Source organism: Thrips palmi, unplaced genomic scaffold (genome assembly GCF_012932325.1).
Source record: "Thrips palmi isolate BJ-2018 unplaced genomic scaffold, TpBJ-2018v1 HiC_scaffold_4, whole genome shotgun sequence".
Classification (NCBI taxonomy): Eukaryota; Metazoa; Arthropoda; class Insecta; order Thysanoptera; family Thripidae; genus Thrips; species Thrips palmi.
Window position 1 is genome coordinate 8,448,614 of NW_023144631.1, and position 18,144 is coordinate 8,466,757.

At 61.4% G+C, this 18,144-nt stretch overlaps 1 protein-coding gene across 3 annotated transcripts in view; it reads left to right on the forward strand.

The window, feature by feature from the left end:
* LOC117649254 (band 7 protein AGAP004871-like) overlaps window positions 1–18,144 on the forward strand; it is a 31,707-nt gene that overhangs the window by 5,430 nt on the left and 8,133 nt on the right. Inside the window, exon 1 of one of the 3 annotated variants that reach the window (XM_034391845.1) lies at window positions 8,680–8,795. The exons of the other annotated variants lie outside the window; for them this stretch is intronic. Within the exon in view, the coding sequence (XP_034247736.1) occupies window positions 8,780–8,795 (16 nt within the window). The 5' untranslated portion in view covers window positions 8,680–8,779. Of the gene's footprint in view, window positions 1–8,679; window positions 8,796–18,144 lie in introns of those variants that run through there. 3 annotated transcript variants of the gene reach the window in all.

Here is an 18,144-nt window from a genome sequence, read left to right on the forward strand (position 1 = left end):
GCGTTTTGTTTGGCCGACTCGGCCATCGTGTTCCGCTCCGCCGCTCGCCGAGCGATCGCAGGGCCTTCCTCAAAGGGAATGAATACCGTGGCAACGCATTGTAGGTAGCAGCAGCAGTGTTTTGGAAGTGGTTGCTCAAAGTCAGCAGAAACCAGGGCTTTCAGAGATTTAATCACTTTTTCTCAGGGAATCATCCATATTCCCAGCTCCCCAGTATTCACAAACGTAAGCTCACTCGAAAAACTCGCGTGAGGTTCCCTGGGCCGTCTCGGCCCTAGAGGCGGTGGAGTGCTGCTCGCGCTGCTGCAGCTCAGCACCCCACCCCTTGACGCGTCAATGCCTACTGCTGGCCTGCCACTGCTCCGTCTTCGTCTGCCCCTGCCGCGGCGCCGCGGCCTGCCCCAGCCTGCCCCAGCCACTCCGAGGCGTCCCCGGAGACGCGGGCAGCGCGCCCAGCCTTACCTGTTGACGGCGCCGTCCTGGTTCGCGGCAGGAAGTCGCAGCTTCTCGGAAGGAAGGCCACGCCCGCCACGCCACGCCCCGCCACGCCCCGCCACGCCACGCCCCAAGCCACCACCGCATGCAGCAGACTGGGGACGATCAAAATTTCATCGCCCACTCAGCTACTCCGGGGGACCGGGAGCCGGGGACCGGGAGCCAGCGCATGTCGAGTCTAGCCGAACCGAAGCCGAAGCTGAGGCAGCACACTGTCCCCGAACTTGTTCCTCCTCCTGTCCCTGTTTTTCTTGTTCGGGGGAGAGAAGAGTTCTCAAGACAATCACACTGTGCTCGTGGCTGGTGACGCGGGGGAAGCGGGGCATGATGGTGTCGGCGCTAGTGGCAAAGTTTGCCCTGTTAAAAAGAAAAAGAGGGGAAAAGGATGGAGAAATGAATTAAAAGTTAACTACGAGAACGGGGTTCGCTACTGTGAAGCCGCGGGCATACACAGCGCGTACGCGTCTGCACTGGAAGGGGAGGGGGAGGGGGCGCAGCCTGCGGGACATTTGGGCTTTCCGGGACACAAGAGCAGAGCAGCGCGACGCGGCGGACGCGGCGCTGGAGGGGGAGAGAGAGGCAAAAGAAAAGGCAGCGTATCGCCTTACTTCCCTTTGGAAAGGGGAGCAGCCAATGAGGGGCGGGCCTCGGGACCCTCCAATGACTGTGTCTGGTGGCACCTGCCTGCCCCGAGGCCTGCCCCTAAGGCACGGTTCACCAACCTGGGCGTCGGACCCAATTTGTGTGGTCGCGCTGCGAGTCGCCGTGCCACCCGTGGCGGGTCGCCTTGGGCCGAACTGTTCGTCTATCCGGCGCCAGCGGCCCCACAGCCTCGAGTGCGCACCTCGAGGATCCCAGACGCCGTCGTGCGCCTTAGTGAGGGCGATGCGCGGCTAGTCTCAGTTTCGGTAAGAAGGGGCCAATGGTCACGCGAAAAGCCAACTGCTGCAGTCAGACTGGGGTCGCATAAAAGTTCATTTCGCGACGTAGTCACTGGGGCACCGGGAGCGGCGGCTCGGCTGAGCCGCGGCATGTCGGCGCCGCAAAACGAAGCCGAGCTGGGCGGGACCGTCGCCAGAACTGCCCGCTCAATGTCCCGTGCTTGTCCGGGGGAGAGAGATTCGTCAGAGCTCGGGACCTGCCAGCCCTGGCTGCTGACTCGGCCCAGGCGGGGCGAGGGCGGCGAGTACGGCAAATTTGCTATGTTAAAAGGGGACTACGCGATGCGAGTGACTAAACTACAGATGCCTTACCGCGCATCACAGGCTGGTTGACGGAGGAGGGCAGGGAGCCACTGAATTAATGGTTCTTTCGTTCACAAATCAGAGCACCGCACCCGGACGGGCCGGAGAAAAGCAAAAGAAATTGCGTATCTTATTTCCCTTTGGAGGGGCGCATGGGGGCGAGGGTCGGGCCCTCCAGATGTGCGGTCCCTCCTGCCCGAGAGTCCTTGCCCTGGGTCGCGATCCGACATCGGCGGGAGTTGCTGGTTGACTGATCGGCGTGGTGTGTGTGTGTGCGGTCGCGCGCAGTGTCCGTGCCCAAAGCCACGCGGGCGGCTCTTAATGATCGAGTAATGGCACGGCATTTACGGCCCATTTGTCTCCGCCATAATGTCCGTTTTGACGGCCGCAACAACTGTACGTAGCCTGTTGCACTACTAAAACCCGACAGCAACTTTTTAAAAATATTTATAAGGCATAAAGTTGTTAGGGTTTTTTTTTCATAAAGCACGAGAAAGGCGTTTCAGCCTCGACAGGATTTTTTTTTCAGCATGGCCCCTTACGTATGCATGCATGCATTCTCGCGATTTTCAACGTGATCGCCCCCGACGCTCTGTCTGTCTCGCTCTCTTAGGGTGTCCCATAAGGGTGCGAGCGAGACGGAGCGACGGAAGCGACTCACAGTGTGCGCGTTGCCTGGCGTTGCCGGGCGTTGCCTGGCGGTGCCCCGGGGGTCGTAAAAGACGCCGTTCCTCGGCCGGAGCCGGCGGAGCCTCAAGCCCGACGCGACGCGAGGCGCCCGATGGATGGCGGCCTGTCAGGACCGCGTCGCAAAGTAAAAATAAAAGGGCTCCGGACAAAATAAATAGATGAATAGAAGGTTCCCGTGGGAACCATAGGCGGCCATAGGCCGTTGTGGCGAAGCAGGCTCGGACTGGCCAGGGCAGAGGGGCAGAAAAATCTGCCGGGGCCTTCGGGTTTGGGACCAGTAACGTCACAAAGTTGGTCAAAGAGTGATTGAATATCTCCGAAAGTAGCCGTTTTCGCTGATTTTGGGCGGCCACTGCGTCCGATCTAGTTGTGGCCAACGGCCTACCTCGACGCCCTAGTATTCTTTAGACCCTACTCTTTCATGCCCTGTATCGGGAAGACGTTGACCACAACGATTTTGGCTTTGACCGCAGCGATTTTCCGACCAAGTTGGTCAAAAAGTGGTCGAATCTCGGGAATTTGCTGATTTTGCTGACTTTGGGCGGCCACTGTGTCCAATCTAGTCGCCGTAAAAGGCCTCCCTCGACGTCCTAGCATTCTTCAGACCCTACTCTTTCATGCCCTGTATCGGGAAGACGTTGACCACAACGATTTTGGCTTTGACCGCAGCGATTTTCCGACCAAGTTGGTCAAAAAGCGGTCGAATTTCGGAAATTTGCCGATTTTGCTGACTTTGGGCGGCCACTGTGTTTAATCTAGTTGCCGGAAAAGGCTTCCCTCGACGCCCTAGTATTCTTCAGACCCTTCTCTTTCATTCCCTGTATCGGGAAGGCTATTGACCGCATTTAGTTTGGGAGCGGTAGCCTCACAAAGTTGGTCATGGAGGGTAAAAACATAATGATGATCGGGGGCCTTTTGCGGTCTTATCCGCTGGGGCCTTTTGGGGGCCAGTCCGAGCCTGTGGCGAAGAGACGTTGTGGCTGCTGGCGAGGCAGGCTGGACCAGGCCAGCGTGCCGTGTGTCAGACCATTCCGAGCTGTTTCTGCCTCTCTTGCGCAGACAGAGACCAGTCAGTGTTCGGCAGGCTGCACAGCGCCGACAGCGCATTGTCCATCCCTCACCTGCCAACAGCACGCGGCGGATAGTCAACAAAGCTGCTCCACGCTCCGCCGGGCTTGTCCGGGCTCCGTCGAAACAGTTTACGACAATCGGTAATGGTTTTTACATATGGATGAAGTCCGCCGAGTTGGGCGCCGTTTGTAAACGAACGGGGCGCAATTTCCGTAAGAGTGGCGCGCCTGGCGGGGCTGGCGGGGCTGGCGGGGCTGGCGGGGCTGGCGGGGCTGGCGGGGCTGGCGGGGCTGGCGGGGCTGGCGGGGCTGGCGGGGCTGGCGGACACAGAGGGGACCAGAAGGGCGGAGGGCGTACGATGCATACTTACGGAGTTGCTTGTTCGCCAGGTGGAAGGAAGTCTCGGCAGAGTCCCCGAGGCCCCAGGGAGCCAGCTGGCCCGGCCCGGCAGGGTGTCGTCTGTCAAATCTGCCTATCTCCCTCCGGCCATTTGTCCGTGTGAGCCTCACAGCGCTCGCAGCCTTGCTTCTGTCCGGTGGCCCGATGCCATTGGCCCTCGGATTGGCCCTTTGTCCCGGAGAGATATCTCCGTCCACAAAAGGGTGACCGGGCCAAGGGCTCGCCAAGGGCCTGGCAGCCAGCTAGCTGCCCCAGGGCTTGCTTCAAAGCGCCGAGCAGAGAGGCACACGCGGAAAAAACACCGTGATGCTGATTTCGTTTGTGTTCTGGTTTCGGCGGAAGGTTTAACGTCAGCAGTCAGTGGGTGAATCTTGAGAGGCGGTGAAAGGATTTTGGACCCGGCTAGGAGTTTCCTCGGGTTTCCCATTTCCCGAGCCCTGGAGACGCTGGTGGCACTCCCTGCCCCATTTTACTCTTTGTTCGCCTTTCCACCGCCCTCGTCCGCCCCTCCGTGCATCAGTTTCTTGTTGTAAATGAGGAGTGTGTTTTCCCTCCTTCCTCCTTTTGCCGCCTTTCCCAAGCGAAATTCTTTGAAAGGGCCTTTGCCCGCTTTGCGCCTCTTGGCCGCCGCCTCTTGGGGACTGTGACGTGACTCTTTGTTTTTTCATGAAAAGGCGCGAAAATAGATTAAGCGGGAAAACAAGATGCAGCCTGAATGGCGAGCTGCTGTGGGGGTTTCAATTCCCTCATCACGCGGAAGAGTTCCGGGCCAACTCTTTAAGACAGTCACCGAAGTGTGGCTGATTGAGGCACCCACGCACAAGTTTTACGGGACAACCGCGGGAAAAGTGGTCCCTTGACTTGTTTCCGGGAGACTGCAGCGGTATTAGCTCGCGTCCAAACAGGTCTAAATGAGGTGAATGGAGAGGCAAGTTTAAGTCGAAGTTGGCGAGGTGGCGCTAAGGCGGCGCTGCCTCCCCTCTATTCAGCGGGGCTCTGAGCAAACCACAGCCGAGAGCCGAGCCGCCGAGCCGTGCGGTATGCACAGCGGCACAGCAACGGCACAGCACGCCGCTACTTGGCCAGACTTCATCTTCGGCTCAAAGCGTCTCTGCCCTCCTTTAGGGAGATTTCCCGCGCCTGCCTGGCCTCGGCCTGCCCCGCTCCCACCGCAGAGCCTTAGGACTCCTAGGATCTCCGGTCGCCTCCGGTCCCTCCGGTCCACGCTGGAAGGTGCATGTTTCATTCTCACTCTGGAAACGCATTTTCATTATGACTTCGGCAATCCCCTAGATCTCGGCAAGAGCCACCTCCCGGGACGAGCTCCCACTTTTTCGGTGCGCTGCGGCGCTGCGGCACTGTTAATGAGTGGCAAACTTTGGCCGCCCCGCCCCGCCCCCTCCTCGTTAAGTGACTCTCTTTAAATTTACGGCCCCACCTCGTTATTTCGTTAACTCGCTGCCGAGGCTCCGCGGCTCCGCCATGGCTCCGCGGCCTGTTTGCGCGGCACACTCTGTCTATATTGAATAATCGCGCCAAAAGCCGTGGCCGTCCTTTTTCCCCGTTTTCTCTCTCGCTGTGTCGGTGGCTCGGTGGCGTGGCGTCCCGCGGGACGGGGAGTCGCGGCTGTCGCGGCGCGGCGTCCTCGATGCGGCGTCCTCGATGCGGCGTCCTCGATGTGGCCGCGCCGCCGATTTGTTTGCGTCCCGTCTCGCGGACTCTCTCGCACTCCCTCCCCATGAGTGCGAGTGACACAGAGCGACGAAAACGACTCCGGAAATCAATCTAGATCGCATTGACGGATCACGCACGAGCTCGACTCGACAGTCCGTCAAGGACTTCTCGTCGGTGAGCGCGAAGGAAAGTGAAGCGAGAAGCGCAAGCTGGTCCGCAGTGAGTGCCTTTTTAAAGTCACACACACACACACACACGCACACGCTGTCTCGGACGGAATGTGCTTTTTTGTTGAACGAGCGGCGCGCTCTTCCCGTTTGGCGAGAATGCATCGCGAGAGGCGTGGAGAGGGCTCGTCCAAAAAGGGAGGGCCCTACTCACCTTGTGGGGGTAAGGCGTATAATTACGCCGGCCTGCGAGCTGAAAAGAAGCGACAGGAACCGCGAGCGAGCCGCCGGTGCCGTGCCACGCCGTGCCACGCCCTGCCACCGGCTGGGAAGGGCGACGCCAGCGCTCGGCGCGCCGCCTGGCGGCAGTTTCCCGCGCCTCCACGGCCAAGCCGCCCCGCCCGGCCCGGCCGGCGCCATTTGACGTATTCTCGTCATCGCGGTCCGAGCCGCGCGCTGCGCCGCCTCCTCCGGGACATGAAGGGCTATAAGGGCTAGCTGGCTCTCTGGCGAAATTAGCGCGGCGCACAGGGAAAGGGTGAGGACCGTGCCGACGCGAGGACGTGCGGTCGTGACGCCGTGTGTGCCGTTTGGTCCCGGTGCCCCGCGGTGCCGTGGCGGCGACGCCACGTGTGTGGCCCTCGGCCGCCCTCGGCGTGGCGTGGCCCGTGGCCCTTTGAGGACGGCAGACGACGCGATGTCGCTCCCACGCCGGGCCGCCAGGGCCGCCAGGGCCGCCAGCGGCGGGTCAACATCAGTCAACATTGTGGCGCATACCAAAGCGTTGAAAATGGAATCCACCCCGTTATGGAAAGCAACTTTGTTGTTGTTGCTCGGCTGTTTTTGTTGATGACCTCCCCCGGCCCGCATCCCTTCTTCCCTCACAGCGTCCTATTTGTGGAGGCTGCGGGCGGTCCGCCCGTTTCGCCGCTTCGGGATGAGTTGCCGTGTTTTGCCGTTCGGCAGTTGGTTGCGTTAAGTCGTGTTGTGTCTGTGCGGCTTCGCTTCAAGTTAGCCGCGGTACCTACTTAGGAAGCCACCGGCTTGTTCGGATAGGGCCCTCTGTGCAAACTACCGGCCGACCGCAAGTTAGCAGATAATATCCAACCGGGCGGACCCCGTTACTCTGTCCTTACCAGTCTTGCGGAGAGCGAGGGGGATTGGGAGGGGGGGGATTAGACGTTACCCTCACCGTGGCTGTCTGGTGCGTAGGCAATCCGAATAGAGGTATTGGCCCAGGCGAAATACGAAAAAAAACCCTTGTCAATTACTTCACGAATGAAAATGTAAGTGAATAATGTACCTCGGAACTGAAAGCGCCAAGTCGTCGTAAAGTTTGATGGTTGGAACATCTAGATTGTGCGACGTCCCCCTTGATGGAAAAATGTCCGTTCCGTGTTCATGTCGTCCTATGGCCTTTGCTCGCATAGTGCGGCATGGCGCCCCGTCCGTCCGCTTATTGGTCGATGCTTTCAAACGATGCCGCGGCGTCACGCAGTCGCGGTACTGTCACGCTCCGGACTGCAATCGCGGCGTCGCCAAGGACACACACGGTAAAAATCGTGGTACAAACCGCGGTACCAACGGTACAAATAATTTTAAAAATTTCCCCCGCAATGCAGCGCCACAGCGCGCGGCAAAACGCGAACCTCCGGCAAGCCGGGAGTTCCGAGTCGGAGAACGCGGTCGCTCTCGGGGTCTCGGTCAAAGGCAGACGCAATCACTGGGGCCGGGTCGGCCGGGCCGGGGCCCTCATTTCAAAGCCGGGAATGTTTCACTTTATTCGTGATGTGGCGTGTTTCCGAGTCTCTCCGTGCCTCTCTTATCGACGCGTTCCAATCGCTGTGTTTTTTCCGCACCTGCGCTGTTTGTTATTGGTCTCTAGTCGTTGTTTGTGTTGTTGTCCGTGCGAAATCGTCGGTTCGCTGCTGAATGGAGGCGCGTCGATCGAAGCCATCAGCGGAATGGAGAGTGAAGCAAAGCCGCGCGGGTCAAGCAGGCAGTGCGGTGCGCGCGGTGCGGCGTGTCGTCATTCAAAGCGCGTCGGGCCGGCGCGTCGTATGACGGCTCGAAAAACGTGTGTTCGCCGCGGCTCGTCCCCGAGGCCGGGACGGCCCGGACTCGAACCCCCACAACTGCGTCGGGGAAGTGGTTCGCGTGTCGAGGACACCTGGGGCCGAACGCACCCCGCCCCGCCTCGTCCCTCAGCGCCCCGCCCGGCCCCGCCCGCAGCCGCGAGGCTCACACGCGGGCTAGTTTGCTCCGGAAGCCTGTCCAGTGCGGTGTGGTTCCAACTCGCGGCGTCGCGGCGGCAGCCAATGCCATTGCCACAAGGCGACGGCAAGGCGACGGCACGGCGACGGCAAGGCGAAGCGCGACGCTAAGGCGGCGCCCTCCGCCGCGCCCCGCCAGCGTCGCCAGCGCCCCCGAGTGGCTCTGGCTTTGGCACCGCCCTTCGCGCGTCACCACCGCCCGCGCCGCCCGCCCGGCACTGCTTGCCCTGTTAATTGTCAATTTTCCGGCGGTGAGTCTCGACTCACTTGACACTTGCGGTTTGTCCAGCCAGCGCCGCGCCGCGCCGAGGGGAGTGACAGAGCGACGCCTGCTCGATGCGCGAGGTGCCGCGACGCCCCGCGACGCCCCGCGAGGCTCGCTGATGGCGCCTTTGCACGCGCCGCCGTAATAGCACTGCCAGTGCCGGCCGCGGCAGCGGAGGCAGCGGAGGCCCAGTCGGAGGCGGTCCGAGTCTGAGGCGGTCTAGTCGGAGCAGAGCAGGCGGCTGGAACCACTGGCAACGCGCCAGCACGCGCCAGCGGGAAGGGCTACCGACCGCGCCGAGCTGCTCCAGGCTGCTCCAGGCTGCTACGCTCCCCAGGGGGCGCGCCACGCCGCGCCAGCACCGCGCTCACGCTCTCCACCATGGCGGCCGTGATCCCCAAGAGGGCCTCCGGGCCGCCGCTGCCGCTGCCACTCGTCTCCCCGGCCAACAGCCAGCTCGCCTACACGCCGCCGCCCAAGCCGCGCCTGGCAGGAACTTACATGGGCGGCCGAGCAGGTGAGTGGCGCGTGGTTCGCGGCGCCGCCAGCCCTGCCAGTGCGGCCTGTCCATCGGGCCGGCCCGCCAGCGCCGCCGGCCGCCACCCGGCCCAGCCCGGCCCCGCGCCCCGCCATGCAGACCTCGCCGTCGCCACTCGGGGGAGCGCCGCGTCCCCTCCGTCCCCATCGTCCCCTTGGTCCCCTTGGCGCGGTGCGGAGTCGTGTTTACACGAGAGGCTCTTCAGGCTCCTCAGTCGCGGTGCCTCGTAAGTGGCGCGCGGCGCACTAGCGCGTAGCGTTTCCAGGACGAGCAGGGGCCTGTCGCGCCCCCCACTGTGAAACGTCCACGAAGCATCGCGTTGCCAAATCTTCCAAAAATTGCTTCCTGTTGTGACGAAGCGTTACGTCATAATACGAAGCAATTTTACCGCGTTTTCATTTCCGTCGTGATTTCGTGAAATTTTAAAGATGCTACGTGGGCCTTTTAGAGTGCGGTGGCTGCGGTTCTCTCGGTGTGCCCGAAGGCAGCCTCGGCAAAGCGGCGCTCGAATCGGGCTGTTTACCCAGCCTACCGCGGTGGCGGTGTGTTGGTGTGACGGTGTGACACGCTTTGAACGCGGTGGAGGCATGGTGGAGGCGAGGCTCGTCCCTGCGGGTCTCTGTGGCTGAGGGCGGCTAGGCTGCGCGGCTAGGCTGCGCGGCTCGACGGGTCCGGCCTGTTGGGCTGTCGGTCGGCCGCCTGCGGTCCGGCAATGGTACGGGGGTAGGCCGTGCCGCTCGACATGCGTGTGTGGCGGGCTGGCCCAGGCCGCCTGTCAGGCTACTCGCTCTGCGGAGGGCCGGCCGGGACGGCTCGGCTGAGCCAGGGCTGAGCCTGCGTCAGCCTGGCTGACCGCGCTGCGCGCACCGCGCCTCCGGACGACGACGACGACGTTCGATCGCTCGAGCGCCGCCGACGCCACAGCGCGGACAAAGCACATAGCACCTCTGCCTTTTTTCGTAGCTGTGGTTATTGTTGTTGTTTTTGTTGTTGTTGTTGTTGTTGTTGTTGTTGTTGTTGTCGATTCTATTGATTAAGAAATGTGGAGGCCGCCAGAAAGGGTAACCGGGGTTACACCTTCCCGCTGACGCGATGTACTGACGCCCTTAGTGACGTCACCTCAAAGTTGTGTGTGTGTGTGTGTGTGTGTGTGTGTGCGTGTGTCTGTGTGAGTGCGCGTGTGCGGAAGGCGCCTTCCGGCCGCCGCCGCCCAAATCTCGCCCCTGCTGCCCTCACTGCCCCCCCCCCCCCCCCGGCCCCCCGCGGCCCTTCGATCGGGCAAACACGGCAAACAGGTGCGAGGGCGGCGTAATGAGGCCCGAGAGTATGGAGACTGCAAAAGAGGGGCGCGGAAACGGGGGCCATGTCTGTCAGCAAACACGACGCAAATGGCCATTTTTTTAATACAGTCATTTAAAGCAGGAGGGAAAAAAGACATCCGGAAAAAAATGTGTCTCCGGTTAATTGATTTTTTCCTCACGCCCGTATGCCAGCGTGTCACCCCCACCCCCGGGCGAGGCAGCGCAGCCACAGAGAGAGAAACGTCGTTTGGAAACAGAAACATGAAACACTTGCAGCCAGCAGCAAAGGCAAGCCGCACTGTAATGAGCTGTGTGAGGGGGAAATCGTCATCCTTGTTTTGTTTCAAGTCCGGACCCGCCCGGCCCCGCCGCCCCGAACTCCACGGCCGGCCGAGATCGAGACCGGCCCGTCCCTTATTCCGCTGCCATATTTCTGCGCGCCGTGCCGATTTCGGGCTTCGGACCGATATTCCGGGGCGGGGCGGGGCGGGGGACCGCAAACAAATTACAAGTTGGAGCCGTGTGGCTGTGGCGCTGCGGCTGGCGGGGCGGGCCCGGGCGCGGGGCGGGGGCGCTGCCCTGCCCGTCATACTCCGTGAAGTAGGACGGTACGCGACGCCGTTAAGAACACAAAGTGGCGGAAAGGCGTTTCAAGGGCAGGGACGGGTGAGTGGAGTCGGTGGTGGGTGCGGCTCGCGGCGCTGCCCCGCCGCCCTGCCGCCCTGTGTGGCGTGCAGACCGTGGTTGCGCTATGCTTGGCTTTGCCCTGCCCAGGCCGAAGGGCCAATCTAATGAACTCGACCCCTAGGGCCCTAGGCGGCCCTAGGCGGCCCTAGCCCGTGTTGTCCCTTATCCGCCCTGCCAATATATCTGTCCCCTTCCCCACTCTCTCTCCCTCTCTCCCTCGGCAGCACAGCGCCATCATGGCATCGCCCGCGGGCCGCGCGCGAGCCGCGAGGAAGGTGAGGCTTTTGAAGGCGCTTTTGAATTGAAAATGGCCGGCTGAGGCACTAAAGCCGAAGGGAAGGGCCGGGGGAGTCTCCTTTGCTCCCTGTTGCTGCGGACGCTGCGGACGCTGCGGAGGCCAAAGACGCGCCTCTCGACGACGCGCTGCGAGCGCGAGCCGCGAGACCCGACCCGCCCGACTCCATCGTCCTGGGGGATGAATATTTGAGGTCAGTACTCAGCCCGGGCCGCCAGCACCGCCAGGCAGATGCAGACGCTGGCCGCCTCGCGACCCGTCAGGGCGAGTAAAGGGAAAGGGAGCGCGACGCGAACGGCAACGGCACGGAGAATGCCAGATGCGGTACCTTCCCGTTCTGCCGGCAAATACAAATGTTTTTTGTTTTAAACATAGTTTTAACCAATTTGGAAGTGCTGTTGCAGCGTGACGGTACGTAGATGCATCCACGACAGGCACCGCCGGAACCGAGGCCGGAACTCAGGCGAGCCAACCGCCCACCCATCAAGCCCGTCGGCCGCGGGGCCCAGATGGTCCGGACACATGTCTGCGCGCTAATATAAGTTAGGAGCTTCGCTGCTTCGCTACGGCGTCACGCGGGTCGCCTGGCTGGCCTCGCACGCCTCGCATCGCACGCCTCGCAGCAGCGCGTCATCCGCCGCTCCAGCGTTCCAGCTCGGCGACTCGCCCCGGACGCCAATCGTTGCAGGGCAGCTACTTCCACTCCGCACTCGCGCACGTCGCCGACAGGAGGAACGCACGACTGCTCTCGGGCCGCGTCGCCGCGTCGCTCCTTTCGCGCGGAGCAGGCGGTGAAAACAATCGCGGTTCCTACGCCGAGCACAATCAGCGAGGCTGACAAGCGTCTATGATTAATGAGCCGCCGGGGGGGGGGGGCACACACGGCCGCGCCGCCCCCGGCCCCGCCCCCGGCCCCGCCCCCGCCCGCGGCGAGATGTGCGATATCAATGACGACAAAGACAACTCCCACCAAATTGAAAGTGATGCGCGCGCCGCAGAACTAGGGAGCCGAATCAGGTAGACGGCAGGCAGGCGGGCAGGCAGGCAGGCAGGGGCAGGCAGGCAGGCAGGCAGGCAGGCCAGGCAGGCAGGCAGGCAGGGCAGGCAGGCAGGCAGGCAGGGGCAGGCAGGCAGGCGGCGGCAGGCGGCGGCAGGCAGGCGGCAGGCAGGCGGGCAGGCGGGCAGGCAGGCAGGCAGGCAGGGCAGGCAGGCAGGCAGGCAGGCAGGCGGCGGCAGGCAGGCAGGCAGGCGGGCAGGCAGGCGGGCAGGCAGGCAGGCAGCGGCAGGCAGGCAGGCAGGCAGGCAGGCAGGCGGGCAGGCAGGCAGGCAGGCGGGCAGGCAGGCAGGCAGGCAGGCAGGCAGGCAGGCAGGCAGGCAGGCAGGCAGGCAGGCAGGCGGCAGGCAGGCAGGCAGGCAGGCAGGCGGGCAGGCAGGCAGGCAGGCAGGCAGGCAGGCAGGCAGGCAGGCAGGCAGGCAGGCAGGCAGGCAGGCAGGCAGGCAGGCAGGCAGGCAGGCAGGCGGGCAGGCAGGCAGGCGGCAGGCAGGCAGGCAGGCAGGCAGGCAGGCAGGCAGGCAGGCAGGCAGGCAGGCAGGCAGGGGCAGGCAGGCAGGCAGGCAGGCAGGCAGGCAGGCAGGCAGGCAGGCACGTCGCGGGGCGTTGCTCGGGCTGCTCCGACTGCTGCTGCTGCTAGAGGCGGACTTGATGCTCTCACGTGAAACAGCCCCGGTGCGTCCCGGCGGTTTCGGCAAAGGGGCGTGGGGAGGGGGAAGTGCCGCTCTGACAATATCACTCGACAGCATAGCGCGGCGGGCGCGGCGGCACGGCAGGAAGGGAGAGAGGCTGATACTGGCAGGGTGGAAACGGAACGGGGCCGCCCCCGGAGGCCCAGAGGCCCGGGCCCAGAGGCCCAGAGGTACAAACCAGTCCTTAGCCCCCTCCACTGTGGCGGCCGCCCGTCGGCTGCCCGTCCCGCCTGTCCCGCCTGTCGGCCGTTTCAAGACCACACCGAGCGGACCAGCGCAGGGCAGGGCTTAGTTAGTGTAGTGACCGACGCTTTCCGTTGGTCCGGAACGCCGGTTCACGAGTCATTGTTGCGGCTGCCCGATACATTTTCGTTGGCTCTGGTCGGTCCGTCTGTCTGCCCGGCTCGGCCCGGCTGCGGGCACATCGATTGCGGTGGGCTAACGAGTGCGGGCTGCCCGGTCCGGTCCGCTGGGCGTAGCTGGGCTACGCTTTGGCGCGGCTTTGGCGCTTGATACCGGCGCGGCCGCAGGACGGATGCAGACCGAAGTGACCCGAAGGGTGGTTTCATCGCTCTGTTTCTGTCGCACTCGCGGCGCGGCACGACCCTTCGGTTCGGAATCGCCCGGCCGCTCGGCTGTTGCCAGTCAAGAGCGGCTGCAGCGCCACTGCCGACCGCGCCACGCGTTTGAGTCGAGCGCGGCCCTGGCCAGTAGCTCCGCCTCCATTGTGTCTGTCCATGAGCAGGCAGCGCGTCCAGGCCAGCGCTGGGCCGGCGCGTCCGGCAGTAATCCCTGGGCGGGGCGCTCGCGGCAGCCCCCTTAAACCCTCGCTGTCGGCCGAGTTGGCGCTGGCCGGCGTGCATACAGTGTACACCTGCGTGCGCGGCGCCGCGGCCCGGCATTGCTCGCATTGCCTCGCACTGCTCGGATCCACGACGATACTCATTTCATGTATTGAGAGTGCTGGCGGCCGCGGTGCCCCGCCCTACCCCGCCCCCTCACTCCTCCCATCGGCCCTTTTCGCCGGAGAGGGCGATGTTTTGGGCATTGGGGACTCAGTCCAAATTGAGGGAGAGCGGTGGAGCCGTAACATAGGGAGGAAAAGCTCAACGCTTTCCCTCGTCTTCTCTCTCTTTTTTTTTTTTTTTTTTTTTTTTGGGCTTTTTAAGTGGAGGTCTCCATTAATTTTAAATTGCAGTCTTCGTGAGATGTCGGCCAGAAATTAAAAGACGGGGTCCGTTGCGGGGAAATGGCGACGGTGACGCTCTCCTGGCGGTCTGTCTCTGTCGCACCCCTCCGGAACGCCAGCCCGCCGCGTGAGTGCGAGAGAGTCAGAACGACCCCGGACTCTCTGGACCGACTGCGGCCCTCCCTGCATATCGGGGGGCCAAACTTCAAAAGATCTAGTCGGGCGCCCCCGAAGAAATCTTACTAACGCATGTGAATTTTACATAGTTGTCATTGAGAGAGCTACATATCAATCTAAGGGAGTGATCGCGTGAATCTACAGATGGGCGAGGAGGAAAAAATCCACTGAAAAGTTTGGGCGTTTTGGGATGGAGGGTGTTTTAAAAAGACGAAAAAGAAGGGGAGCGGGCGCAGCGGGCGCCAGCGAGCCGGAGCCCCACACGTCAACACACCCAAAAATTCCCCTGCGCAGGGGGGGAGACAGATTGGGCGTGGGTGGGGAGAGGAGGCCGGACCGGCCCCTCATGCGGGCGTGCGGCAGGACGGCCACGGCTGGGCTGGCGGTAGTCACTGACTACCAGTCAGCGCGGCAGCGGGGCGGCAGCCCAACCCACCAGTGGAGTGGCCAATTGAATAAAGAATAAAGAAAGCGGCCCGGCCGCGACGTTAACGGCGAGTGGACGACTGGACGTGCTCGCTGCGGAGCTGCGGTGCTGCGGACGGGGAGCACTATGAACGTCGGGCTGCGAGCCGCGCTGCCAGCGTAGCGGAAGCAGTAACTGATTCCCAGAGCGGCAAGCGAGCACTCTGGCCGGGCCTGAGTGCACACTCGAGTGCAGCAGGACGGTCCCGAACAGCGCCCACGTCGCGTGCGTCTCGCTCCCACCTTTCAGGCCCATGAGTGCGATAGAGACAGAGGACAGAGCGACAACCGTGGCGTCCGCACGCGCGCTGTGGTGCGGGTGACGACGCCAGGGCTCTGGACTCGCCTCGCCAGGACTCCCGGGTGCGGCGGCAGAGCGGCGGCAGAGCGGCGAACATAACACAAAACTGGCGTCGCAGCCAGCCAGGCCGCAGCAGCGAGGAAGAGGAGAGGGGGCGGAGAGGCCTAATTGATTTACAGAGCGACGCGAGATAAGTTTGGGAGCAAGTGCCGCCTCGATCAGACGTGTGGCTGCTAAATCAGCCCCAACACGATTTTCACAGACATTTCTGAGTTTGTGTTTCTGATGCCTCAATTTTCTGATGACTTTAGTTCTGATAACATCGGCTGGACTCATAAAGAAATATATCAGAATAATCATTTTCTTTTGTAAATATATTTTTTGATCTACATGAGACTCGGAAACGGGGAAAACGTCTTCAGGGGGTCGAAACCGAGTCCGATCCAAATCTGCAGTCCAAATTGAGCTAGCTCGCCATCAACTCTCAAAAAGACAGTAAATGTGATCCGATCTCATTGAGATAAAAACTGGCCTAGCCAATCTTGAAAAACAAGACCTCCCCAAAATTTGAAATTGAAATAATTAAACTTTCTTTTTTAAGGGATCTCTTTTTTTTGAACATCAGACATCAGAAACATTTCTGACGATTATATTTCTGATAACTAGCAGTTATCAGAAATCAGATCGACTTATCAGAAAGGCCTCTTTTTCTGATGTCTCTATTCTGATAACCTATGGAAGTATCAGAAAAAAAACATTTCTGATGACCTCTTTCTGATAAATCATAGATGTTATCAGAAAATACTCGAAATCTGATGTTTTTTTGTCAAGTTATCAGAAAATCCACCGTTTATCAGAAAATTTCTGAGTTGATTTACACCAGTGCACTTGGTTGTCGTTTGAACGCGTGTGAATTTGTCGTTTTTTTATACCTTGAAGTGGTCCGTTTTACCTTTTAAAAAAACACAAAACGACGGTGATCCAAAGGCCAGCGAGCGAAAAGAGAAGAGCCCCTGCTGAGAGTTGAACCGAGGCTCTGCACACTGATGCGTCTCTGGGAAAATGCTGTGCAGCTCCAAGCCACTCGGCCAAAGCGACTTGTGGATGTCGGGGAGCATCGACGCGAACTGCTACGGCTCGCGCTTCCCGCCTAAGCATGTTCTCGCAGCGAATCTGTCAGAGTCTGCACTTCAAGCTAAATGGGATTTGAATCAGTTGGCGTTAAAACTCAATCCAGCAGAAGAAAAGTGACCACTCTAGCACGATTTTGGGCCCAAAGTTTTAACTGACCCAGTCTCAGTGAAAAGCTCATTCGCTGCGGGAAGCGCGAGCCGTAGCAGTTCGCGTCGATGCCCCCCGACATCCTCAAGTCGCTTTGGCCGAGTGGCTTGGAGGTACAACACTTTTTCCAGAGACACATCAGTGTCCAAGAGCCTCGGTTCAACTCTCAGCAGGTGCTCTTCCTTTCGCTCGCTGGGCCCTTTTGGGTCACCGTCGTTTTGTCGTTTTTTAAATGGAAAAGGACCACTTCAAGGTATAAAAAAACGACAAATTCACACGCGTTCAAACGACAACCCAAATGCCGGCTTTTTTGTCGTTATTTTATCGTAAAACCGGTCGTAGATTTGTCGTTTTTTTTACCCTTTTTTTCTCGTTTTTCACCGTGCAAATAACGACAAACGCACTACTTATTTACAGCCTTGGTTCCCACGGGCAGTAGCTCCGCCTCCTTGTGTCTGTCCATGAGCAGGCAGCGCGTCAGGCCAGCGCTGGGGCCCGGGGCGTCCGGCAGTAATCCCTGGGCGGGGCGCTCGCGGCAGCCCCCTTAAACCTCGCTGTCGGCCGAGTTGGCGCTGGCCGGGGCATGCAGTGTACACCTGCGTGCGCGGGGCCGCGGCCGGGATTGCTCGCATTGCCTCGCACTGCTCGGATCCACGACGATACTCATTTCATGTTTTAGAGTGCTGGCGGCCGGGTTTCCCGCCCTGCCCGCCCCCTCACTCCTCCCTCGGCCCTTTCGCCCGGGGAGGGGATGTTTGGGCATGGGGACCCAGTCCAAATTGAGGGAGAGCGGTGGAGCCGTAACATAGGGAGGAGAAGCTCAACGCTTTCCCCCGTCTCTCTCTTTTTTTTTTTTTTTTTTTTTTTGGCTTTTTAAGTGGAGGTCTCCATTAATTTTAAATTGCAGTCTTCGTGAGATGTCGGCCAGAAATTAAAAGACGGGGTCCGTTGCGGGGAAATGGCGACGGTGACGCTCTCCTGCAGGAGAGCCATGGCGGTCTGTCTCTGTCGCACCCCTCCGGAACGCCAGCCCGCCGCGTGAGTGCGAGAGAGTCAGAATGACCCCGGACTCTCTGGACCGACTGCGGCCCTCCCTGCATATCTCTGGGGCGAGGCGGCGAAACCGCAAGCAGAGGCAGCCAGGCAGCCAGCCAGCCAGCCAGGCAGCCAGCCAGGCAGCCAGCCAGCCAGCCAGGCAGGCCCAAAAAGTGGGACGTGACCAACATTGTCAATTCCGCCAGGCCGCGCGCCGCGCGCCGCGCACGCCCCGCTGAGCGTAAAAATATCCCCCTGAAACAGGGGGCGGGGATGGAGGGTTTAAAAAGAGAGAGAGGAGGCCGTCGTACGGCGACCCACATGTCAACACACCATTCATGCGAGCAGACAGATTGCGTGTGCGAAGGACGGCCGGACGGCTGGGCTGGCCAGGCTAGTCACTGACTACCAGTCAGCGCGGCAGCGGGGCGGCAGCCCAACCCACCAGTGGAGTGGCCAATTGAATAAAGAATAAAGAAGAAAGAAAGCGGCCCGGCCGCGACGTTAACGGCGAGTGGACGACTGGACGTGCTCGCTGCGGAGCTGCGGTGCTGCGGACGGGGAGCACTATGAACGTCGGGCTGCGAGCCGCGCTGCGAGCCGCGCTGCCAGCGTAGCGGAAGCAGTAACTGATTCCCAGAGCGGCAAGCGAGCACTCTGGCCGGGCCTGAGTGCACACTCGAGTGCAGCAGGACGGTCCCGAACAGCGCCCACGTCGCGTGCGTCTCGCTCCCACCTTTCAGGCCCATGAGTGCGATAGAGACAGAGGACAGAGCGACAACCGTGGCGTCCGCACGCGCGCTGTGGTGCGGGTGACGACGCCAGGGCTCTGGACTCGCCTCGCCAGGACTCCC